Source organism: Molothrus ater, chromosome 2 (genome assembly GCF_012460135.2).
Source record: "Molothrus ater isolate BHLD 08-10-18 breed brown headed cowbird chromosome 2, BPBGC_Mater_1.1, whole genome shotgun sequence".
NCBI classification, from domain to species: domain Eukaryota; kingdom Metazoa; phylum Chordata; class Aves; order Passeriformes; family Icteridae; genus Molothrus; species Molothrus ater.
In genome coordinates, this window is record NC_050479.2 from 88,857,342 (window position 1) to 88,883,722 (window position 26,381).

The following is a 26,381-nucleotide window of genomic DNA, read 5'->3' on the forward strand; positions in this document are numbered from 1 at the left end:
GCGAGGGATGTTCTTATCCTGGGCCGTTTCCCCTGCGGGTCCCCGACCCGGTGCCGCCCGCCTGCCCCGCTCAAAGCCGATACCGGCGGTCTCCGGTGCCCCCAAACGGGCCAGCCGTGCCTCCCGGATCGTATGCAAATTTCTCGCTTCTCATTGGTCCACGGTGCGCACGCCCCGCCTCTCCCCGCGGTGGCAGGGCTCCGGCCCAACGGCTCCCGCACGCCTTTCCCGAGGCGGTGCCCACTTCCAGCCTCTCCCACTTTTCACGGGGAGTGTTTCTGCCCTTTCCCCCCCGGCCCCACTGAAAAGAAATGAACACATCAGAGTCCCGTTTCTGAAAGGGTTTTTTTGTCTTTTTTTTTCCTTTTTTAAGAGCTTCATATATATATTTATATATATAAATTATTAGAATGTGTGTCAGGGCTCGGGAGTGCGTGGGGAACATCGTTTGGGTGGTTGTTTTTTTTTTTCTTTTCCATAGCTGGGTTGTTGGTTGTTTTTTCCTTTAATGGTTAAGTAAATATATATATATATGGGGGACCAATCGAGAGATACAACTGTGAAATCAGAACACGCACGCGGGGGCAAGGGAGTCACAAGTTGCTACATAAAACTGCCACGTCTAATAGGATGTGCATGAGTTAAAGTACATCAATTAGGAGGGGTGAGGGGAAAGGGGCAGCCACCATCTTACAGACAGTCCCAGGACGCAGTGTCACCGCTCGGCCACGCCAGCTCTCCCCCCGGGGCTCAGAGGGGTCACGGTGCTGATGGCAGTCTCCAAAACAGTCTGCTGGTGCTTCGCACCTCATGGTCGTGCCCCTTCCCATCAGCTGGGGACAGCACAGCCCCCGTCCTGCAAACAGTCCTGCGGTGCTTTGCACCCCGATGGCTGGGACCGGACCCTCGGCAGGCAGGAGAGACCTCTCAGCAAGGGACCTGGAACACTTTGTTTGCATCTGAAGGGATGTTGGGAGAATGGGAAGCTGCTCTGGCTAATCTGAAAAAGTTCCACGTTGCTTTTCTGTATCGCTAAGCAGTATCTTACACTTAAAGGGGGGCTTGGGGGTTGAGGAGGCATCTTGAAAAAAGGCTCTTTTGTGTTTGCAGTTATTTCTTGGCTGCACCTCCTCCTGCAGAAGCAGAAAAGGCAGGAGCATCCTGTACATGAAGTCCTGCAATGCTCTGCGCTTTTTATTTAATGCAACTGCTCCCCCAAAAAACAAAGGATGGAGCTCCTGCCACCCTGAATTCATGTCAGTCTTTGTCTTTCTGAGCTCTGTGCAGTGCTGATTCTCTTCTCTTCAAAGCTCAGCTGAAATCACGTACCAATCACTTCAGGTCCATTAGTGGTGTGTCAGTCCCTCCCCATTTTCTCTCCTCCACTTTTCCCAGGATGCCATCCCATACTTTTTGTCATCTTCTCTTGTACTCTACTGCATGGTGGGATCAGGATGTGTCACTTTGCAGCTTCCCTTCCCCCAGGATTTGGTTGATTGATTCCTCCTCTTGAGAGAAAGACATGATGATGTCACACTGACAGTGGAAGTCCATTTAAAGGGGTTTGTCACTTTCCTTCTTCAGGTGACTAGGATAAAAAAGAGGAACAAGGTGATAGTGAAAGGAAAAAAAGGCAATTTATACCATTCCCTGCCTTTGTTCATCTGGACCCACACAACACTGCTAGCTTGGGAGGTTTTGTAGATCCTTGAAGTAGGAGATACTGTTGAAAAGGTACAGCATTCCACCTCTCTCTTTCCCAGTGTGCCTCCCTCTGCACTTGTGAATTCCTTGTCTTGGCAAAACCATCAAACCATTATAAATGTTTTGTATTTTGGCAGGGGTATCAGTTAGTCATAACTGCATTAACATGTGTGAAACACATAAAAGTTATCTCCCCCCTCAGAGGGGAGGAGTTGAGATCTCCCAAGGGATTGAATAGACACTTGCCAAGTAGACCTTCCTGGTGGCCAGCCACAGCTGTGCCCCGTGGCAAAGCGTCCCTGTTCCTGGTGTGGGCTTGGCCACAGCCACCCGCTCCAGGGGCAATGCTTCCCCGCTCCCACTGCCTGTGCCAGCCCCATGCCAGGGCTGGGCCTGGAGGTGTTCCTGTGAGGAGAGAGCAGCTCCACGCACCTGTAGTAGTCCTCCTGCGTGGGGAGCGGCACGCCGTGCAGGGGGTGGTGGGCGTGGAGCCACTGCTGCTGCTCCAGAGCCAGGCGCTGCAGCTCGGCCGACTGCGCGTGCATGGCCTGCAGCTGGTGCGCCGCTGACATGGGCGCCGACAGCGAGCCCGGCAGGTCCCTGTAGGGCGCAGCTGCAGCCAGAGGCGACACAGAGAAGACCCCAGTTAATGCTCCATCCAAGGCCCCCAGCTCAGTCAAGACCCTGCTGCAACCCGATTCCCATCCCTGCCCACATGCTCATCCTGGCAGCGTGGGCCTGTCCTACGCTCTGTTTAACAGACTTCAGCCTGGTACTGTGACACCCCAGGATGCCCCTGCCCCTCAGAACTCTGCTGATGCTCTCTGGAGGAGAACAGCAGTCCCTGTGACGTTCCTTACCAAAGAGCTGGTGGCGCAGCACTTCATTCTCATGTAGAGGGTGAGGCAGGAGAGGGTTGGGGATGGTTCCAGCCGGGTATGGTATCCGGGTAAGGTGTGATCCCGAGGCGAGGGGGTCGATTAGAGGGTGAACAGAGGCTGAGGCTGGGAAGAAAAGACACCACAAGATAATTGTCTCAGGCTTTGTAGCAAGTAACACAGAGACAGGCACAAGGCCTCACAAAACAGATATGGAGAGAGGATCAGAGTGTGTTAGGGATGGGATGATTTCACAGCTAAACAACATAGTGTCATCTCCTTCTGAGTGTTACTCTTTTTTCCTGCATCGAACTGCATGTGAACTAGTCTGGCAGAGCTCTGTCCCTACACTTCTCAGGAAGAAATACTGTTCTTTGGAAGTTCAGCAGGGTTCTGCAAGGACCTGCTCTGCAACCAGATCTACACCCCATATCATGCCCATCTGTCACCCCCAACTGCCATTCACGTGCATACTTGTACTGGGTGCTTTCTTTTCCAGGTCTTATTCAGGACAGATTCTCTTTCTAGTGCTTTGGACTCCCAGCCAGACTAAGGTGCCCAGCCATAGATGGCAGAGAAAATGGACACTCACTTGTACCTTGTGCCATCTCTGACCACTTGCTCAGAGCCAGCATCTGTGACTGACACCAGACCCCACTGACTGCTCACAGCACCTGAGCAGGCGCAACACTTTTTTCCTATTGCACTGTAGCTTGGGCTTTGCTTCCCTGAAATTTTCATCCCTAAACATTTTACTTTGCTTTCCTGCAGGATGTGGAAATGGAAGGGACCATCATTCAATTCTGAAGAACAGCAGCCTCCAGTTCCTTATGATTAGCCCGCCTCCTATCCCATCCCACTACCTGCAGCTACTGTGAACCAGCATTTCATTAGTCCTAAGGACACTGCCAAAACTGTTCTAGAAGGGCTCCTGCTCCCTCTGCAGACTCCAGTCTAAGGAATGCAGTTCACAGCAGCACCACCCAGGCAGTCAGTGGGACTCCAGCACTTGTACTATGGCCCCACAGATCCATAACAAAAGGACACAGTGCAAACAATTTTGTTGGCCACGGATCAGCAGTGTCAGTGCCTTAGGTGGGATGGGAGTGGGGGAAAGGAGAATGACCATGATGTTGGGCTCTTCTGGCAGAAGATCTATGGCCTCAGAGTTTAGTCTTGCCAGCTTTTAGGGTTCCCCAGGGCCAGAGGGAGGGAGTGCAAGGAAGGCACAGTAGGACAGAAATCAGGGCTTTGTGCAGGGCACCAGCACCACGCGGCCCTTACCTGCGTGTATGGCATCCTGCTGGTGGAGATGGAGGTGGGAGTGGATGTGGGAATGCTGATGATGATGAGGTGTCACATTGAGCATCTGCAGCCGGGCCAGAGGGTCATTGCTGAGCGCGGCCACCCGCTCGGCATGCTGGCGTTCGGCCGCCAAGCGCTCGGCGTAGGACATGTCGGGACGAAGGGTGGGGCCGGCTGCCAGCGCCAGCCTCTCCCGCTCCAAGTGGCCCAGCCCTGGGTGGAAGGGAAAAGTGGGATGAAGGCCGGGGGCCGTCTGCAGACTCAGCCCGCCGTGGCGTGGGAAGGGATCCATGGCAGCGGCGGGCACGGCGTGGAGCTGCTCCAACTCGGCTGGTTTGACTTCAAAGCCAGGCTTGAGGCGTTCGCGCAGGTCCCGGTCCCTCAGGTCTCGTTCGCGGGCCTCCCGCTCCCGCAGCTCCCGCTCCCGCGTGGCCGGATCGCTGCTGTAGATGGCTGGCACGTTGTAGCCCAGCAGGCCCGGGTCCACGGCGCCCAGGGGCACGTAGAAAGGGTGGTTGCGGTTGCTGGGGGACATGACGTGGGGCCGGGCGTACTCGCTAAGGGTGCGCAGAGCCGGGGTGTCGGGGCCCAGGTATGGGGGAACAGTCGCTACAGCACTGCCCTGCTCGAAGGAGGGGCGGTGGGGAACCGGCCCCAGGGACGAGCACTCAACTGGACGGCCCTCCTGGGCCATCTTCTGCAAAAGAGCAGAGAGACCGGCTTCAGGGTCCCAGCGGGGAGCGGCCGAGGGGGCCCTTGAGCATCCGCCCCGGCTGCGCTGCGGCAGTGGGGCTCCCACACCTACCACACTCCTCTCCAGCTCCCGCTCCTTCTCCCGCTCCCGCTCCTTCTCCCGCTCCCGTTCCCGTTCACGCTCCTTCTCTTCACGGGCCTTCTGCTCAGCCTCTCGACGCACTTTCTCCACCAAGTCTGCTCTTTTCTTGGCCAGCTTGGAGCCATCAAGGGGCACAAAGTACAGGTCTGTGCGGGAGCAGGAGTTGAAGCCACGGTCCAGGTGTTTGTTGAATCTGGGGATGAGAGGGGAAGCCTGTCAGTGCTGACAGGGCCGGTGAGCAGAGGTGGGGACAGGGACAGCTACTGTGGGAAAGGCAGGGTGGGAACGTGAAGAGCATCATGAAAAAGGCAAAAGGGCGTAGCTGCACCTCAGGCTTGGGGTGATTTCCTCTTCCCTGCCCCATACGGCCCTCCCCATCCTTTGGAGAAACCAGTCTCCCCTCACCTGGCTGACTGGCTGGCATGGCTCGGCACATCCACCACCTTGGGGGGCGGCGAGGGGCTGCGAGCAGGGGGCATGGGGCTCTCTGGGGGCTCGTACTCTTCCGACGGCTCCTGCTTGATCTGAGCAGCGCTGAGGGGGAGCGGAGGTGGCGGCGGGGCCGGGGCAGCCATGCTCCCTGGCAAGGGTGGTGGGGCAGAGGGGGCGGGTGAGGGGGCTTTGTAGCCCCCTGCCACAGGGGAAGAGGCCACCCGGTAGCCAGGAGGGGTAGCTGCACGGAAAGGGGCAGCTGAGGAAGTGGGGGGCGAGCCCGGCTTGTAGGGGGCCGGGGGCTGGAAGGTGGGGACAGGGGAGGCCGCCCTCTTCCCATAGGGGGCCACAGCTGACGGGGGGACCGGGGACGAGACCGTCTTGTACGGCGCTGCAGAGGGGGAGGCCATGGTGGCGATGACGGTGGAGAGGGTGGTGGCAGCAGAGGTGACTGGAGGGCCAGCCCCATGAGCAGGGGACGGGGGTGGCGGCGGGGGGAAGGTGTAGGTGGCAGGACTCTGCCCCGGTGGGTGCGTGCACATGCTGGGGTAGCTTCCCTGGGAAGAGGCAGCAGAGGAGGACGAGGAAGAGGAAGAGGATGAAGACGAGGAGGAGGAAGAAGGGGCAGCGGCCGCGGTGGCGGAAGGAGCCTGGCTGTAGGCGGCCTGGCTGTGGGGAGGGTAGAGCCGCAGCCCGTAGGTGGGATGGGAAGGGTGATGGCCGCTGGACTCCAGGCCGTGGGGATAGCCCCCGGGGGGCTGGGGAGGAGCTGTGGCTGCTGGGGAGACGCCCCCGCTGCTCCCGTGACCGTGGTGGTGCTGCTGGGGAGGCTGCTGGTGATGGGGGGACTGGCCAGGGAAAGGTGCGGCGGGGTGGGAGCCGGCATTGCCAAGCGGGCGGCTGTAAGGGGGCGGCCCCTGGCTCCAGACGGGCTGCGAGGGCAGGGAGGGCTGGGTGTACTTGGGGGGCTGGCTGGAGACGGAGAGGCCGCTGGGCGGGGGGAAGGAGTGCCCGTAGGAAGCGCTGTAGCTGGGCAGGGGCTGGCCCGCCGAGGGCTGCGGGTACTGCGCAGAGGAGCTGGAGGGCGGCAGCGGTGGCGGCGCGTAGGGGTAGCGGGAGGGGGCCAGGGCCGGTGCCTTGTCCTGCCCCATGCTGTGGGGCGAGGGCAGGTGGCCGCTCAGGGCCTGCCCCACCATCCCTGGGGAGCTGGAGGCGGCCACTGCGTTGTTGAGGGGGCGCAAGGCCGGGGGAGGAGGCAGGTTGGAGGAGACGTGGGGGAAGGAAGGGGCCGAGGCCGGGGGGGCGGCCGGGGGGTTGGCTGGGGGCGTCTTTTGAGGAGGGAGCCCTCCTCCCACCGACGCCAGTGAGATTGGGGTGGTAGGGGGTGGATTGTGCTTGGCGCTGAGGGGCTGCTCACGAGCCCCTGGTGCTGGGAGCCCCCCCACTCCACTGGCAATTTTGGCCCCAACCTGGACCACATTGGCCGCAGGATAAAGGGGAGTGTGGGAGGAAGAGGAGGAGGAAGAGGAAGAGGATGAGGAGGAGGAAGGTGGAGCGGAAGGGGCAGTAACAGCAGAGGAGGAGGAAGAGGAGGAGGAGGAGGCCGGAGTCTGTGGGGCTTGAGCCTGGAAAATGCGTGAGGCCTGGCCCTCCAGCTGGGAATGGTAACTTCCTGCGGGGGGTCCCTGGGGGTGCACCTCTCCCGGGAGCCCAAAGCTGGGCTCCGGTGGGCGGGCCAGGCTGTCGGGAGGGGGAGCTCCCGGCGGGCTCTCGGGGAAGAGCGGGGGATGGTGGTAGGAGTGAGACGGCCCCTGGGACAGCACAGAAGAGGAGTCGGAGTCGTTCTCCACGCTCCCAGGGCTGTAGACACTGGGCGAGGTGCTCCTGTTATCCTGGTCAATGTCCCGTGGGTCGCTGCTCATCTCATCATTGAAGCTGTGGCCATCAAGGCTGTCAACATCGGATGGGGATGGAGGACAGGGCAACTCCTGAAGCAGGAAGGAGGAGGAAAGGGGCATTATGAGGCCACCCAGACCACACGTGACACACTTCAAGCTCCCAGAGAACTTGTTTTCTGACCTTTCTCTGCCAACCCCAGCACTAGAAAACCTCACAGAGGAAAGGAGACATTGTCTGGCAAGGTACACATAACGCCAGTCCTCCTGCCTCCTTTTCAGTGCTCTCAGGTCCTTCATGAGCATTCCATGTTCAGGAAGGAGGTAGCAATGGGTACCTGTTGTAAAGAGGCAGTGATGGAGGGCAGGGAACTGTTACACACAAGGCTGAGAGGGAACAGATACAACACGGGCGATGGGCTGTTGGCCAGGACATGGTATCACCAGTGGCATGGAGCAGCACATGCCACAGTGTGCTGTGCCAGCACAGGCCCCAGACCCAGAACTGCTCTTCCTGCCCCTGCAGAGCTCTTCCTGCTCAAGGAGACCAGCTCCCACCCAGACCCCTCTCACTGTTCCACTCCTTATTTTCAGGAGTTCCCCCTGTGCTTCCCAAGCCCTGCTCCTCCCCACCACCTGCTGCTTCAGACAATGTGCACTGGTGATCAGCAGTCATCATGGGTGAGGGTAACTAACAAGTGCCACTCTAAGCAAGGGAGACTAAGCTGAAAAAATACCACTGCTGAGCTGAACAGACTGTCCATGTGGAGAAATTACAGAAGTAGAACCAAGGTGGTTGAATTAAAAGGACCTCTTAAGATGAGCAAGCATCCCCATGTTTGCAGGCCTTTAAGGCCAGTTCCCTAAACAGGACAACAGGGAATGGAGAAGCACAAGAGCTGAGTCTTCCAACCACCCAACCACCAATCCAGCCTGGTGCTGTCGCTGTTTTGGAAAAGCCCTGCCACGTCTCTGTGTGTGCATGAGCAGGTGTTGCATGACTGTCACCTGGAACCCACCGTGACTTAAGCACCTCCATGTCACACTGTGCTGGGGATCAGAAGGGACTGACTCCAGCCCAACCTGTGGCTGCACACACAGACAGGCTTTTAGCTCTAAGCTGGAAAAGGCAGGGCACATCCCTGACAGCATAGCAGCCCCCTGAACACAAGGCAAATGAGACAGAGAGCCTCCATCTGCTCAGTCATCACTCCTGGTGGCATTTTTGTAGATGCCATTTAGGTTGGAAGAGCTGCAGTGGAAAACCCAAGGTGTCGGGGCTCCCAAGCAGCCAGAACCTCAAGCAGCACAGACAGGGAACTGCAGACTCCTTTGCTCTGGACTGGGTACATGCCAGCAATCACAGCAGGGAGTGCTCACCTCAGTTTTGGTTTTTTTGGGAGCGTTGGTGTCCTCCCCTTCACTCTCTGAGATCTCTTCTGTTCGGCCCTGCTTGCTGCTCTTGGGGGTGCAGGATTCCTCCAACCGGCCTTTCTGCAAGGAGACAAAGAGAACACAGAGGTGGAGGGTCATGGGGAAATCTTCCAAGCCGACAGGTCTTCACAGACTGCAGCAGGTGAGACACAGCCACCATGGCACGTGTGTCAATGACACTAGCAGACCAACATGGACCTAGCATATGGAAAAAATGAGCACTAAAAGGGTCTGGTGAGACTGGACATCAGTTCTTAGGAAAGTGCAAGATGGTGAGGATGAGAGCAAAGAGAGATTCTGCCCATTTCAGAAAGCTAACCCAGCACGGGCTACTTGTGGATCTCTTTTGGTTTGTGTCCCTGGATCCACAAAGGGATCCCACCCAATCTGGGCAGTCCTTGGCCACCCCACACTTGTGTTCCAGCTGGTATTACCTTTGTCGCTTGTCGGGATTTCTCAGCCTTGCCATCACTGCTGGAGGTGCTGACACCACCAGGGGAAGCTCGACCCCGTGACCTGAGCTCCTCTCGGGGCCCCGGAGTCTCTTTCTTCCGTCCACTCCGCATTGACATCTAGGAGAGGGATCACCGTGTCAGTCCTGCTTTGCATCTCCCACCCCTCCTGCTCTGTGCCCAGCCTCCCAAAGCCCCTGAACCCCTTGCACTCCGCTGTGCCAAACTCATGGCCACTACCTCTGCAAGGAGCCTCAGTTCCAACCCACACCTCCAGCCTGGCTCTTGTGTCCCACCCCCCCGTCCTACCCCACGTACTGAGTCCTTGTTCTGTCGTGTCTTCATTCTTTTGGGTGTGGGACCCCCATTCTCCTTGGCCCGGTTTGATGAAAACATAAATTTTTATGACTCCGCAACCCCCTTCGGCTGTTTCCGAGGAGATGGAGATGGGCAGCTCTTCTGGAAGGGGGAATTACACCAACCAGGCAATGAGATCCTGCTGGATCCTGAAAGGCAGACAAGCAGATGAGGGGGGAGAAAGACTGAGTGAACCATAGAACACCCTTTCATGGTTTGCTATAGAAATATGACAAAATTATTATTGTTTCCTTATTTAGAGACTTGAGTCTGTTTACCAAGAATGCAATAAACTTTCCCATCAGTGTGGGAAAAGATTTGCCCACTGCCATATTCGATTTCCAATTTCTTGGAGTGATATGTGCATGAGGCAAGGTATTAATTTTTAATGGCTTCAAACTCAAAGAGGGCAGATTTATATTAGATATCAGAAAGAAACTCTTTTACTCTGAGGGTGATGAGGTACTGGAACAGGTTGCCTCAGGGATCCCCCAACCCTGGCAGTGTTCAAGGCCAGGCTGGATGGGGTTTTGAATAACTGGGTCTTGTGGAAGATGCCCCAGTCCATGGCAGAGGTGCTGGGAATAGATAATCTTTAAGGCTCCTCTTAATCCAAGCCTTTCTGTGATTATCTAATTCTATGATTTGGGTCCCAATAACGCTGCTTTGGAGGATGCAAGAAGGAACAGTTATCAGGATGTTATCTGTCTTCTGGAATAATTTTTGTATTTTCCTTTCCTTGGGGAAAAAATAACAGGAAAGTGTTTTTAAATGTTCCCAATTACAATTTTTCTGACTTTGTTAGCTCATCTTCGCACTTGCTGTCAGTGCAGAAAGTTACACCACCCTTACCTGGCCACGTGCTGCCATTTGCTAGCCCTGTGTCATCTGTCACTCAGCAAGTGGCCTTTGCTGAAGGGCACTGTACAGCCCTGCGCTCTCCAGAGCACATCCACATGCACTCATGCAGTACCACGTTATGCAGGACATGTGACAAGTCTTGCTCAGGGCTGTTCCATGCCCAAGGTACACAAATAGGTGCAAGAAAACACATCTAGCTCTGCTTTTACTCGACACCATCACCAGCTCTGTTTAGCCTGGTGTGCCTGCCAGGGTCTCGTCCTCCTCAACACTGGATGTTTCTGTGTACCAGACCGAGTCACACCCAGGGATGCAGAGTACATCCTTATACTTTGCAGCAGCGGGAAGATTTCTGAGATCCCTCTGGAACAATTTACAGCTTTGTGCCATGTCCAAAAGCATTCTACTGTAGATATTTAACACCCTGTTGTATCACACAGTTCCTGCTCTGTACTATGAAAGTACCATGTTTGTGTTAGCCTGGGAACTGGAGGAAATGATTCAGGGATACTGCTCCTGAAGTTAGCCTGCTTGAATCCAGCAAGATAAGGACTTTTTGCACTGCTCTGCACTGCACACACATAGCCAAAAAGACTTTATCCTTCCCAAGCCTGTCATCTGAGTTGCTATACTCAGCCTCTGGAATGGACAATCTGAAGGACAAGGGAATGTGTCCCGTGGAAGAGGCACCAGCAGAAAAAAGCCACAACTACTGGGTTTTATTCTCTCATCTGGAAGCACAGAGGAATTTTGTGAATAAGAAGCCTATGGATTTGGCGCTCCTGAAGACCATCCCACACCTGGAAAAATCACCTTCCAGCCAAGCAGTGCAGGAGCAATCTGGATGACTTCCATTCCTCTGAGAAGGGAGCTGAAAACAGGGATCAGAGCAAAAGCACCCGACAGGAGAACTCTCAGATGTCCTGTGCAGCCCTGTTGCTGGACTGTGTGGCCCCAGGGTCACTGCTTTCCACTGTCTTCATCTGCCTGACCGTGAAACAGGAGTAATGACACTGGCCTGTCTCTCCTGGGGCTCCACATCTTCCCTGACCAATGCTTACAGAAACCCATCCGGAAGGTACTTAGGAAAATCAGGGGGTTGTTTGTTTTAATTCCATTAATATTTTATTTGACCTTCATCACAAGAGCCCCAGAGGGACTCATCCAGCATTAATTCCCACACACATCAATTCATTAACTGAGACCTCTTCTTTAATAGGAAAATAGCTGATGGTGGTTTGTAACTGACCTAATGGAGGCAGAGCCCACTCCCAATCCCCACCCACTGACTTGTTTAACAGGCTCATATTTCTGCCACGCTTTGGCCTTTTGGTTGCTAATTCAGCCAGTTACACTGATGCTATTCCAGATAAGCATCCAGTATCAACATTTCTTATGTGAAACAAACGACTGTCATACCTAAGGTGATCCTAATTTAACTCAGCTTTGACTCATGCCATGGTGGCAATCTGAACATATTAACTCAGCTCTGAAGGCACAGCAGCAGCAACAGCAGGCTACATTCCACAGGGATACCACCCACGCCTCCCACACCAAAGCCAGAGTGATAACACAGCACACAGGTCTCGCTTCAGCTTTCCAGCAACCCTGGAATGACAATTACCATCCTCTTCCCAGAGAAGTCAGTCAGCAGGGAAATAACATGCAGCCAACCACACAAAACTTCCCTTTTTCAGAGGGATACCCACTCGTACTTATTCCAAACGCTGAATATGCAGTAAGAAACAAAGCCAGAAACAAATAGTGGCATTTCAAGAGACGTAATCAACCACTGACTGAGGCAGAAGTTTCTGTCACTTAGACAGTGAAGACTTTACTAAAATATGTAAGAGAACTGACACACACATTATTAGTACAGCAGTATAGCAACTGTTATGGCCAGATGAGAGGATCAGAAATCTGCCTTCTAATTTTAACATCTATGAAATTAAAGCCTGCAATGTGAGCCTTTACAATTAGTAAGTTACACCTAACCCTTGCCATCACTGAAGATCCCTGCAAATGTCTCTGAAGGGTTCTTAGGGCTCCGTGGTTTTGGTTAGGAGGTGAGACGTGACAGGCCTGCTGTGGAAGGGTTAACCTTTCCCTGGCCCTGTGAAGCCTTCACAGGTTCAACTGAGTTATGAGGCATTGCGAATTGCAATTTTCTGTTTGCATTTCATACAACCCAGCTTGGCTTGGCTTATTGCCCAAACCCCTCCATATTCTCCGGTAAGCCCTGGTGAAGTCTCCTGTGAGCAACACACACTCAACAGGCATCCCCCACGTGGCATTCAAAATGGATCCTGCTCCTCCTCCTCCTCCTCAGCTCCAAGTAATTCTCCTTCCCAAAGCCTGGACCGTCCTGCACCACCAGCCAGAAGCTTATGAGGTTCAGCTTTTCTTTTGTTGAAGGACACAGATGGGTTCTCTCCTTCCAGGCTGTCATGTGGAGCAATTCTCCCAGGTAACCAAACTGGAAACAAGTCCATCTCAAATGAGAAGCACTCAGGTTTTACCTCTTAGAAAGCAGGCTGAATGTTTGTCCTTGGCTCAGGAGAGCATTTAGACATTAGGCTGTGGCTTTGAGGAAATAAACTTTCCTAGACGGCGACAGAAGCAGAGGAAATGGGAAGCAAGTTTCTGGGGTGGTGTTTGAGGGCTTGGCCAGAAGTGTAAATGACAAACCAAAGCACTGCACACGCTGGGGCTACACCCAGCACATTTCCAGCAGCCAGGAGCCCGTTTCCACTGAGACCAGGAAGACAGGGAGATGCTGCCAGAGCCATGCAGGGTTCTGACACTTCAGCAGGTGCTCAGTGGCAGAGCATGCCCCAGGATGCACAGCCCAAGTCCAGGGCTCCAGCCAGCCTGAGAAGATCAAATGCCAGCTAAGGTCCAGCTAGCCCTCTCTGGGGCCAGTGTCAGCAGAAGGGAGAGATGAAGGCTCCCAGCATCAGTGTCATTTAAGAAAAAGAGCTAACATTATCCCCTTTTTGGTTTATTTACTACAGACAAAGCCAGCTTCCACTAGATGCTAGTCCATGCAAGTAGATGCTAGTCCATGGAAGTTTGGAGTAAGGATTCAGTGGAATGCCTGCTTTAACCTAAGTACAGATGTTCTGAAGTGCAAACCCCTTGTCTTCTTCATTTGGGAACTGTTTAAAGTACACAGTGACTACTCTTTAAGTCATTTCCTGAAATGTAGGAATCACATCCAAAATCCTACATGAAATCCAAGGTATTTGGTATGAAAAGGCAGGGATTCAGAAGTCAGATGTGAGAATTAAACTGAGTCTGCTTCTCTGCAATTCAATAGCTCTCTGTTCCCATCCTGTTTTTTCTCTTCCCACTTCTACAAAGAGATGGACTAGCACTGGAGGGAAGAACCAGGGTGGCAAAACGAACACAGCTGCTTTTTAACACATTGCAGATGCTGAAAAGTGTCCTGAAAATAAGCTGGAATGTTAACTGATGGATCCCTCTTGATGGGTAAAGATCACTAAGAAGAAGAGCAGTATGTATAACACAACTGCCCAATGAATGATGGTCCCAAATATTTTTAACTCCTCTCTCAATCTGTCTCATTTTGTAAAATGAAGGGAAATTTTCCAGAAACGTAATCAGTTTTAACAATTGTGTACAATCTTGAAAACTTTAAGTTTTGTCCCAGATACTACAATCAGATAACCTGAAGTACAGTATTTCCCAATGGCTAATTACCTGATTTCATGCTTGAACGCTGGCATTTCACTATAGGGCATGATGGAGAAAGAAAGGGAAGGAAGAGGAAGGGCACCATGTTCAGTGTTGGACAGCAATGAGAAAACAGGCCAGGGTTGAGGTTGCACATCACTGTCTTTTGATACATACCTGGAGCATGACATTACTGTAAAAGGGAAAATGACTCTGTGAGCAAAGGGATTAGGATGCCAAAATGGTTGAATACCAAGATGGCAAACATTTGTGGCTAATATTATCCTGGGTGTGAATACTGCCATGACTGGCAAATCTCCTATATTCAGTAAATCTTGTTAAGAATAAATACACGAAGGTATACAAATGAAAGGTAGTTTTCAAACAATGGCATTTTTCTGTCTCCTACAAAGTAACTACAACACTGGGTGGATGCAGGGGCTGTGAACTCAGGCTGGGAAGTGAATTAATCAAGGAACAGGGACTCTTGCAGGTCACTCTCATGCAGGTCACTGCACCCAGAGACCCCAGGATCAGAGCACACACCTCCCAGTCCTCTGCAGAGCCCTCCACAAGGGCTGGGACAGGCACATCCAACCTCCAGCAGCCATCAGACACAGGCAGGAAGGGCTGAGACCTGCCCTGCCAGCAAGGTTTGGCAGCACAGTGTTATGTGGCAAACTCAGACAGAAACACCTACAACGCGAGTGCAAACTGTGACTAGTGCTCAAGAGGTCAAAATATAAATCTGGTATGAAAATAGTGACAGCTGTCGATTTTTGTTACTTTCCATAAAGACACGGATTTCATACTGGCAGTGTACTGGAATTTCACTGGATTCTTCTGTCTTCAAAATATTATGGCATAGAATGGGTCACTATGTGATGTGTTAAAACAAATTTTAACAATAAATGTAAATGTATGCTTCCAGAAACTCCATTCTGTGCCAGAGGGTGAATCACACACACTTTTAATACACAAGCTGAATGGACTCTCTCAATTTACGTCTATCTATGTAAGAGCTGATTCACAGTCCCATCCTAAGAAATCAGATTTGAGACCACCTGAGGAAACTGAACATGAACAAGTCCATGGGACCCAATGAGATGCATCCCACGGTCTTGAGGGAGCTGGCTGACATAGTTGCCAACCCAGTCTCCATCATATTTGATAACTGTATGGATGGCTCCATCCAAAGAGTTCACAGTTCAATGCCAAACTGGAAACCTTGAGCCAGTGGTGTCCCCCAAGGATCTGGGACCAATACTGTTTAATATTTTCATCGATGACACAGATGGTGGGATTGAGTGCACTCTCTGCAAGCTTGCAGATAACACCAAGTCAAGTGGTTGACAGGCTAAAGGGAAGATATGCCATCCAGAGGGACCTTGAGAGGATTGAGGAGTAGAGCCATGAGACACATGAAATTCACAAGGTGAAGTGCGGGTCCTGCACATGGGTCAAGGCAATCACCAGGATCAGTACAGGCTGGGGAATGAAGAGGCTGGGAGCAGCCCTATGGCAAAAATCTTGCAATAGAGGTGAACAAAAAATTGTGCATGAGATAACAATGCACACTTGCAGCCCAGAAGACCAAATGTGTCCTAAGCTGCATCGAACCAGCATTGGCAGCAGGGTGAGGGAGGGAATTCTGCCCCTTTGCTCTGCTCTGGCAAGACCCCAGCTGGAGTGCTGCATCCAGCTCTGGGGTCCCCAGCACAGGAAGGACAGGGACCTGGGACAATTCCCTGAAAGGAGAGTGTAGCCAGGTGGGGATCGGCCTCTTCTCCCAGGCAACAAGTAATGGGACAAGAGGAAATGGCCTCAAGCTGTGCCAGGGGAGGTTCAGACTGGACATCAGGAAGAATTTCTTCACTGAAAGGGTGGTGAGGCCTTGGAATGGGCTGCCCAGGGCAACAGTGGAATCACCATCCTGGGAAGTGTTCAAGAAATGACCAGACATGGCACTCAGTGCTATGGCTTAGTTGACAAGGTGATGTTTGGCCAATGGTTGGACTTGATGATCTTGGAAGTCTTTTCCAACCTTAATGGTTCTGTGATTCTGAGATTTTAAGCATGTAAAGGTGGCTTATAAGAAAGGCAGAGAGACAAATTTCACCAGGGCTTGCAGTGACAGGACAAAGGGCAATGGTTTTAAACTGAAAGAGGGCAGGTTTAAATTGAATATAAGGAAGAAACTCTTTTCTATGAGGGTAGTGAGACACAGGAACAGGTTTCCCAGAGAAGCTGTGAATGTCCCAGCCCTGTAAGAGTTTAAGGCCAAGATGCAAGGGACCAGGAGCAACCTGGTCTAGTGGAAGGTGTCCTTGCCCATGGCAGGGGGGATGGAACTGGATGATGTTTAAGGCCCCTTTCAATCCACACCAGTCCATCATTGTATAAAATATCCTAAAATTATTCCAAAATAACACCTCCCATGCAAAAAAAAACAAAAAACAAAAAACTCATCTTGAGGCAACAGCTTCAATCCTTCTTACATGTACTTGTTGCAAATTCACTTGTCAGGCTACCTATGTGCTCCTTCTCTGCAGTAAAATAATAAATAAAAATTAAAATGCTCACAATTCAGGAAAGGGTGCCAAGTAAGAAGACTAAAAATAACTGTGCAGAGCACTGGCAGTCTTAGGAGATAAAGCTAGTTTACATTTTATTAAGCCTATATTAATGTTTTGTTTTCTTAATTTTGCACAACCATGAGGAGCAAGAATGTTATTTTGAGTATGAAAACTCTGATTCTGAAACTCCATTCAAATAAAAATGTATCTGTTAAAAATTATGATTAACAGAGTGAAATAACAGAGCTAAAGCAAGGTAATAAATAATAAAAATATTCATGCAATTAACAATAGCTTAATTTACAGCATAGAAGAAGATATTAATTTTTGCAAAAGCAACTGAAAATAAAGTTTGATTCACTAAATGAAGGTTAGATGTACTAAAGAAGGTTATGTTAATCGTAAAACAATTCCTGAGGGCACAGTAAAATGACTGTTAAGTATGTAACAGATTTACTTAAAAATCCCAGAAGAATCATTCTGTCTCCCCAGAGGAGGGCTTCCAGATCTCTCGGAGATACAGGCTGGCAGAGCCCAGTGCTGGATCAGGAAAAAAAACCACACTGGGCTCTGCCTTCTGCAAGTGGGATGGAGCCTAGAGAGGCATGCTCCAGAGGAAGGACACATCACATTCCCCACACTCACTATTTTATGAAGTGCAGCATCTTCTATATTTGCAACACCTGAGCACACCTTACCTGTGGAGCTGTTAGGGGCCAAGGGTTTGTTTAACACCTCAGAGCCCTCTTTTGATACACAGATATCCCTTTGCTAAAAATGCAAAGCAAATTACTCAGAGACATCACAGGATGGTTGCCCAGAGAGTCAAAGGAGGATGCCAGAGCTGGAAGGGACATCCAGACTCTGAGCTGACCAGTGCAACTCAAAAGTGATATCCTCTGGATATAAGAGGCAGATCCATGAAATGGCACCTCGGCATCCAGCAGCCATCGAGAAAGTAAACTGCATGCTACAATTTCCTGAGGAGAACATCATTATGCCCCCACACAAACCTATGGCTTTCCCACATCTTGAAATGTGTGTGCAATTCTGCTTCTTCCATAGGAACCAGAAGGGGCAATGAAGAGGCATGACTGAGTGGGTTAGACATCTCTGTCCACAGAAAAGGTTATTGAAGTGAGGATGTGACTGGGGGCCATAAAGCCATATATAAAAATTAGAAGTTAGGTAGGAAATATTTTCTTTATTGTATTTTCCAGGACAAATTTGATGACCCTCAAACAACACTACAAAGAAACACGTTCAAAACCATTCAAAAAGAAAGAGTAGTTCTTGAAACAGATGGCTGCAGAATTTCCAATTAAAGGACACCATGGGTGCTAGAAGGTTCTATGTGTTTGATGGGGGACTGGAGAGTTTCATTCAAGAGAGAATCACTGTCACTTTCTGGATAGCTAGAAACCGTATCTGGCTATGGCAGGTCCTCCACTGAAAACAGCTGGAAGCTGTAGAAATATCACAGGAAAATGGCACAGGATTGGATTGGATTAGATTACACCAGATTAGATTAGAAAATTACATTATTAGATTAATGGTTGGACTCAATGATCCTGGAGGTCTCTTTCAACTAAATGATTCCATGATCTTGCAGCCACTGCCCCAAAGGATACCCTTCAGATTCTCTGTTTCCAGGGATTCATGACTGACAGCAAAGACAACACGAGAGCCACGTGTGCCAAGGGCAAGCATGTGAACAGGATGAAGATGGAGAGACACATCCAGAAGAAGTGAACGAGGGCCAAGGAAATGGGCAGAGGAACAATAGTACAGCAGATATGAGTCACTGGTAAACTTCGAGTCACTCCCAGGCTTGGGATCCCACAGCTTCTCCTTGGTCTACTGGCCAAGGACTGGCCAAGTGGGATGATCCTGACCTCATCCCTCATCTCTCATCCCAGAAGTCTGAAAAGGCTTTTCTTGAATGATGAAATCCACCAGTGCACAGAGAAAGGAATATTCTTCAGGAGCAGGAAAAGAGAGGTGATTTTCACCTGACTATATACAGGATTGGTAAGGCAATTATGGGAGTAGTGCATGCCATTTTTACCTGTGTACTCCAAAAAGGATGCTGACAAATTGAGAAATGTGATTAACTCCTCCCCCTTATAACCTTAAGCTAAATAAATATAGCTTACCTGAGAAAATGTTAAACGGAGACTTGAAGATGGCCTATGAGCACTACAAAGGAAGATTTCTGACAGCTCTTTAACCTACACAACAAAGACCCCCATATCTAATGGATAAACCCAGACAAATTGAACAGAGGAATGGTGCAAAATTTGAAAAGCAGGAGAAATCAATCACTTGAAAAACTTGCATAGGAATGCAAGAAGCGTATCACTGAAATTTTTAAGGGTTTTCTTTTATTTTATTGTAAAATAAATGCTCTTAATATTTTCTGCACAGACCATCCAGTTGATGAGAACAGGTTTTTCAATACTAAACTCATTAGTAGTCATAGAATTTGGCCAAAAGGTGACGGGGTCTAGCTAGCTTTGGTGAAAATGGACTTTGAAAGCAATGGTCTAGCAATGTATGAGGAAAGCCTGGATAAACCATTCTTCATGGAGGGTGGGCCCTCTTTATGTGTCTGGCAAACCCTGAATAATTCTGAGGTAAATCACTTCATCTGTTGGACTGCCTGAAAGAAAAAAACCAGCAGTATATCCAAAATACTGTGCTATAGATACACTTTATATCCAATACACTCTGCTATATACATCAATATAAAATTTAATAACTATATAACATTATATTTTATACAAGATATATTATATTATACAAACTACCATATATATTTTGAGATACACACACACATAAATATATATACACACATAAAGTAAATCCAATTCACTATCCAAACAGAAGAAGGTTGCTCAAATGTAACCTTCACTTAAGTGATCTATAGTGCAGAAAGACCTTGTGGAAGAAACAGGCTATCACCAGTGCACTGTACAGCAGGGAAGTACAAGTCTAAAATTTTCCAGCTAAACTCTCTGTGATGAAGAATGTCACCAGGGCAAGAGACATGAAGTAAGATTGAGAGCAAACAGCTCCCCTTCTTCAGCAAAGCCCAGACAGACCATCATTGGCTGAAATTGCCTGGAGAAGATATTGCAGTTAGCCTTTGGTTTGTAGGTGAAAATACTGCCACAACGATCAATCAAACATTGATATTTTTACAGGAGGAGACAACAACAAATCAGTGCTTGCTGCCACAACACACACAGAAAACAGACGGTCAGAAACTTCTGCAGGATTATCAGAGCTCGAAGCTAGGCACTGCTTCTGAAGGGATCACTTCCTCACAAAGTTGACTTCTGTTGAACTTAAAACATGGCCAAATCCTTATCCACAAACAACTGAAGCCCAAACCAGACTGGTAGGGCGGTGAAGCTCAAGCCACTTGAACTGGAAACATCCCCTTCTGTTTCACCATTCTCCATACACACCTCACTGACAACATGGGCTGTGGGCCCACCACTGCCCAACATGTGACTGGAAGGACAGAAAGATTCTCCAGTGCTCATCTCAATGGGACAAGAGCAGTGGGACATGCACCTGGCCAGCCTGGCAACACATGCCTTGGCCCTGCTGAGCCTCAGGAGGTGAGGGAAGGCACTGAGAGGGAGCACCTCATGTTCATGTTAAACCATCTGCTGTGACCAGACTCCAGCAGGGACCTCAGGAATTAGTTCTGCAGAGAATACCTACCCTAGGTGTGCTCACTTGGTTAAGAGCGTGACTTCTTCAGAGATGCCTTTACTTTTGAACAGTCAGAACTCGTGTTGCTTTCTCCTTCAGCCTTTAAGAAGTTTGTAAAGCACTGCTATTTTGTACTTCACTAGACATAGTCTTCAAGAAGTACAGATGGAAGAGATAAAGTGATAAACACAAGAAATATATATGTCACACTTCCAAAGCATCTCCTAATGGAGGAAGAATGAGACCAGAAAATCCAATGAAGGCAAGAAAATAGTTTATTTGTCCAAAAGAAATTGGGAGAAAGAAATGACCTGGGGAAGATAAAGTCTGACAGAAGAGAAAACCAGGTTCTCAGAAGAAAAGGCATTACACAAGGAGGAATAATATAAGATGGACAAACATTCAGGTAGGTATTTAAGGAGGGGCACAGCTCAACATGTGCACAGACCAATTCCAGAGATTGCATTTGCAAACATTATTGCACCCCAGACCTGGTAAATAAACCTAGATTCCACATGGACTGCTCCTCTCAACTCCACCTCCATTCCCAAGAAAAACACTGATGAACATGAGAAGGCTCCAGGACAAACTGGGAAGGTGTACAAGGAGTGTCAGGAGCTGAACTTTGGGAGGAGAAAAACCTGCCTGATGTATTTCACTCACAAAATAAAATCAGGATGGAATATTTCAATTGGAAGGGACCTACAATGATCACCTAGTCTGACTGGACTAGATGCTCCTCCTCCTCCTCTTGAAGAGCAATACAGATCAGGCTGCTTTTAGTGCAGCAATCTCACCATGCTATAGAATCACAGTTCCTTGCATGACCATTATCATTTTGGAATACAAGTACACCCACAAGAAATATTATCGTAACTCCTTGCTCAGGCAAACCTAAAGGTGAGAATGCAAGAACCTTTCAGAGGTATCCAAGGGGTACAAAACCGAGGGGAGGAGGCAAATGCATATGAAGAGAGGTAAAGGCAGGTCACTGCAGCAGGTTAAACCTGTTCATCTTGTTCATTAAGATTCACTGCACATTTAATTTTCAAATGTTGGAGGTTTTTTATAATTTCCAGCAAGACCCATGGTACTGCAAGTTCACTCTTTGGCCATGCTTGAAAAGCTCCATCATGATTCATAACTGGGAAAGTCTGGTTTCAAAGATCAGGTCATTCCTAAGAACTTGGGGAACCACACAAATGATTGGTTGTGCCATCACTAATGACAGACACAAAATAACATTAACAACTTGGCCAAGAAACAGGACAAGAGAGAACGAGAATAATTCCAAATGAACAATTTGATCATTCACATTTACAAGTATCCCATCCATGGGTAATGACCATGGAGCTCCAGCCCCTTGGGAATGTGTGTGCAGCACAGCAGTGATTCACAAAACCCTCGGGCTTAGAAGAAAAGAGAGTCCAGCCTTCAACTCAGACAGCTGTGGGATTCTCTAGTGGGAGGTCAAGGCTGAACTCTGCAGCTTTAGGCAGCACACACCTGAAGGGTGTGTAACCATGCTCCAGCACTCAGGTGGACACATAATGAACGGCATTTCCAACTTCTCCTTCACTCTCCTGATGCACACCTCAGGATAATGGCCCACTACACTCTCCTCACTTTTTTAAGGCTGGAAAGCGTAGCAGCTCCTTTGCGATCCACCCAGTACAACCCAGAAATAATGACAACAGATTCGGGTGCCGAGCTCAGTAAGGACACGTTGCTTCTCAAGGCACAGCCCAGCAAAAAACAGACCCTGCAGACAAAAGCCCTACAAATTCTTACAGTAGCCATCCTGGCAAATGAGGAATCGGCTGCGGAACTCAAGGCAGCCACGGCACTGAGGCAAACGCAAGGAAAGACACTGCCCATCTGGAAAGCAACTTCAGGAACGTACAATAGCTACCAAGGCACGACTCCACGGCGAGCAAAGGCGGCGTGCAAAGTAATGCCACGGTGACCAAATGGCTGCCACTTCAACAGCACAGCGGCCACTCGGCAAAATACAGCCGGGAAACAGCAGCCGAGCCGGCCAGAGGCCAGCAAGCCAGAACAGCCACCGGCTCCATGGCATAGCCAAAAGGGCGACGTGGGGAATGGCACTTCTCCAGGAATCCTGAATAACAAACGGACAACCAGCCGGACACACCGAGGATCTGGGCCGGTTCAAGCGGAGCGCAGCCGCCACCGCGATGCCACCCAGCCGTACGGGTCTGGCCAGCGCCCCGGTCCCCAGGCGGCACCCTGGCGTGCCAGTGGAGGGGGCAGCGCCAAGGGGCGAATCTCACCCGTGCCCGCTGCAGCCACGGCGAGGGGAGCCGACACTCTCTTCGGTCCCCCGATGGAAACGTTATTCCCAGCTCCTCCTGCCCGCTCCCCGGCCGCACCTGGGCAAGCGGGGACAATACGAGCTCCCCGCCGAAGGCAGGCGGGGCGGGAGCCGGTCCCCTCCGGCGCTGTGCTGCCCTCCTCCCCGCACGGCGCCGGGCCGCAAACTCCCAACTCCCGCCCGCCCGCGCCCCCCGGGCCCCTGCCCCCGCCGAACTTCCCGCCGCAGGGAAGGGGGGCTCCGCGGGCGCTGACGTCACGCCGGGCGCGCGGCGGGGGGTGTCCCCGCCCCGGGACCCCCGCGGCGGGCGCGGAGCCCCGCGCGACCCCCGCCCCCTGTTCCGGAGGGAAGGCGCCGCGCCGCCGTCCAGCGCAGCCCAGCCCGGGTGCGGGGCGAGCCCCGGGCGGGCAGCGCCCCCCGGCGATGCCAGAGCGCCCCGAGACGCGGCCGGGACCCCCGCCCCGCCGAGCCCCCGTGCCCCGCGGCACTGTCCCAGCTCCTTGCCGGCCCCTGGCCGCATCCGCGCCGGGGCAGGGACCGCCGGGGACCCTTCCCCAGCGCCGCGGGGGTTAATCGCACTCTCGCCCCTCCTGCCCCCCCAAGTTTGGTGTTCCCCCCCCCCGCGCCGCCTCGCTCCCCATCCCGACAGACGGACCGGAGGGCTAAAATCCAGCCGCGAAAGAATGCAGCGAGTGGGCGACAATGACAAGCGGGGCGGGAGCGGCTGGGAGCGGGCGAGGGACTCACCGGCGGCTCCTGAGGGGAGGTCGAATGAAGGGAGGAATGGAGGCGGCGAGGAGCGGGGGGCAGGGATTTAAACGCTGCCCCCCCTTCTTTTTTTTTTTTTTTTTCTTTTTTTTTTTTTTTTCCCCTTTCCTCCCTCCTCCTTTTCCGCGCTCCCTCGTTTCCTCTCGCGGCTCCGGAATAACCGGTCGGTGGCAGCGACAGCGGCTCCGGGAGGGGGGGTGCGGCGGGGAGAGGGGCCCCCCCGCCCCGCGGCTGTGTCGCCCCCTCTCCCGCCGCGCTCAGGCGCCTCCGCCTGCGCCCCGCCGCCCTCCCATCGCTCCCACCGCTGCCCGCCTTAGCCACCTCCCATTTCCGAAGGGCCCAGAACGAGCCCCCTCCCCCGCCCCTCCGCTCCGCGCTCGCCGCCGCCCCTCCCCGCGAAACACCCCACACACCCCGCACCCCCAACCCACCCGTGGGCAGCGTGGGACGGGGGAGGAGGAGACGCGGGCGCGGGGCGAGCAACCGGCCCGGCCCCCGCCCCGGCCGCGGCCGCGCCCCGCACCGGCTAGGCCCCCGGCGCCGGCACAAAGGCCGGGCAAAGCGGGGCAGAGAGAGCCCGGCGGGGCGCTTTTGGCAGGACGGGACCGGGGCGGCCGAAGGCTGCGGGGGGGTGGCGGCCGGCCGGGGCTACGGCGGGGCCTCCCGGGAGGCGGGGGCGGCGGCCGCCCGACGGGCGCTGCTCATCGGCGTGCGGCCGCGCGCGCATCCATCCCCCCGATCCTGCTTCCCATCCCCCGCCCGGTTGCCAGGCAACGGCACAAAGGGAGCGCGAGCCTCGTGCGGGGGCCGCTCCGCACTGCCCGCACCGGGGCCGGCCCCCCCCGGCACACGCACACGCGGCGGCGGCGGCGGCGGCGAGCGGGGTCCCCCCCGGCTCACTCGCGCACGGCAGCGGCGGGATGCGGGATCCGGCTGGCGCGGGCCTCGCCCGAGCGGCGCCACATCGCCCCCCCTGCCGCCTCCCGCGGCCGCGCGGTGCGGGGGAGCGGCGGGGCTCAGCCACGGAAACGTGAAACATCCCCCCACGGCTGCTCAGAAACGCGGCTGCCTCCCCTCGCTGGCCAAGTTCATGGCGTCCATGGCCATTTTGCAGAAGCTGCTGTCGGAGGAAGGGCTTTGGGAAGGAAAGGGGGGAGCCCGCCGGTTCTCACCCGTCCCGCCCGGCAAGGGGCTAATGCAGCTCCAGCCGCTCGCTGCCTGCTGCGGGAGCACGGCCGGCGGAGCGCGGGCTGGGGGCCGAGGAGATGCCACAAGTGCTGCCCCTCCTGCCCCCTTTAGCTGCAGAAGACACGGCAATCGTGGGGGCAAACCTGGAGCTGTGTCTCACAGACATGAACACGGCTGTGTGTTTAAATAAGGGAGCCTTAGTGTGCAGATGGGCAAGTTTCACTCTGATGGCCTTCAAGCATAATCCCAAAATATTTCCTCGGTAGGACCTCTCAGTGAGCAGGCTGAATGGAGTGCTCTCCATGGGCTTTTATTCAGCAATTCTCATTGTCCGTTACATGGCTCCGAGCACTATTTACTGTACGGCGTCCAAACTCAGCCCTGAATACAGATGTGGTCCTCTCCTCGTGGGGGTTTCAGCAGTGCTATTCACCCCAAGGCTTTAAAATCATCAAGAGCAATGTCCCTTCTGTGCTGATGGCTCCCAGTGCAAGTGTTCCACACCCACTTCCCAGGGGTACCCTGCCATTTCAGGGCCTCGCTATTTATCCTGGATGCAGAATTGCTCTCGGTGCCTCTCGTTCCCAAGCCAGCCCCACTGGCATGCAGCGCCCTGTTGCACAACATCAGCATGCTTCATGTCTCTAGCTCTCATTCATTCTCCCATCCACCCTTCTCCCCAGCCTGCCTCTTTGTCCTGCCCCTCGCAGGGAGCCTCTGCCCTGCCAGCAGTAATCCTGAAGTGCTGTGGTTCCCTAGCACTCTCTGGTTCCCACACCTGGCATGGGAGATTGAAAAAGCCATGGCTAATGTCCGCAAAAATGCTCAGTGGCTTTTGTGTGGTCAGCCCAAAACATTTCATCATCCTGTTTTGGAGAGGTGCTGTGTGGAAGATAGCACCCTGTGGATGCCAAGCACGGGGGTAAACGTTACCTGCTTCACAAAGTGCCTGACCAAGCTGAGCCCCAGACAAGAAGACAGAACATTATTATTGCTGTTGAGGCGGTGGCGTTTGCAGTTGTCACAGCTGCTTCAAACTGTCGCCTTTAGGAGCTGACAGCCTTGTGTCCCAAGCTCACAGTGCGTGTGACCCTTAGAGGCCACAGTGATGATTCATGAAGGAGGAAGATCTTGTCACGATCCTTGTTCTCTGGATGCTAAACAAAATACCCAGATCCCCAAGGTTTGTGGTTTGAGGAAAAGCCTCTGTGGCAGCTACAGTGGTTGGTATTGCTGAGATCTTCTGGATGAGTAACGTGTGACACCAAGTTTATATAACCACAGTGTCAAGCCCCAAATGGTTTTCATGTCATCATCTTCCATAACCAGGTCAGTTGCTTCAGTTCAAAAGCTTGACTTAAATATTAAATTTATTATCAAGATTTTTGGTATCATTTGTTATTCCAATAAGTGAAGAGGCAGAGACTCCAGTATACCTTATGAAAATCATACTAGGTTTTGGTTTATTCCAAGAAGCCAGCCAAAGATGGCCTATGGTCTTAGATTATGAAGAGACATCAGAGGTGATTCAAAAGAGAAACAGGACCAGGGCAACCATTACTTTTCTCCACTTATAAATGCTCACAGCCCAATTGCTGCTAGGTCAAGCCACACTCTGCTCTGTTTCAGGGTGGTAAGCACAGGTGGGAAATAGAAAAGAGAACCACGAGTGTTTGTGTGTGCTCGTGCTGCAAAACCAAGGTGGGCTGGCTGCAGAACGTGGGAAATAAACTAATCTCACCTTTGAAATCAACAGATTGAAGGTCTTGGCAAACCAAGAGCATTAGAGCTGTGTCTCCTCAGGAGGGATATATGACCTGGGGAGTCTGTGAGACAGCCAGGAGCCAAACTCCCTGGGGTGTAGCTGGTTCTCCCTTGGATTAGGGAGATAGGACACGCCACCTCTCCAGCCACATTGTCCCACTGCTTTCCAGTTCTA

At 52.2% G+C, this 26,381-nt stretch overlaps 1 protein-coding gene across 2 annotated transcripts; it reads right to left on the reverse strand.

Moving 5' to 3' along the window:
- Positions 1 to 331: 331 nt before the first annotated feature.
- ATN1 (atrophin 1) lies at positions 332 to 23,939 on the reverse strand. 2 transcript variants are annotated; one of them, XM_036404305.2, is made up of 10 exons: positions 23,686 to 23,939; positions 9,254 to 9,441; positions 8,918 to 9,055; positions 8,430 to 8,543; positions 5,128 to 7,142; positions 4,693 to 4,915; positions 3,867 to 4,584; positions 2,565 to 2,708; positions 2,137 to 2,317; positions 332 to 1,588 (listed from the first exon to the last, which is right to left on the reverse strand). In XM_036404305.2, the coding sequence occupies exons 2-10, from the start codon at positions 9,329 to 9,331 to the stop codon at positions 1,555 to 1,557; spliced, it is 3,645 nt and encodes a 1,214-aa protein (XP_036260198.1). In that variant the 5' UTR covers positions 9,332 to 9,441; positions 23,686 to 23,939; the 3' UTR covers positions 332 to 1,554. The 2 variants fall into 2 exon arrangements, with proteins under 2 accessions (XP_036260198.1, XP_036260196.1); XM_036404303.2 differs by lacking the exon at positions 23,686 to 23,939 and adding an exon at positions 23,234 to 23,549.
- Positions 23,940 to 26,381: the final 2,442 nt, after the last annotated feature.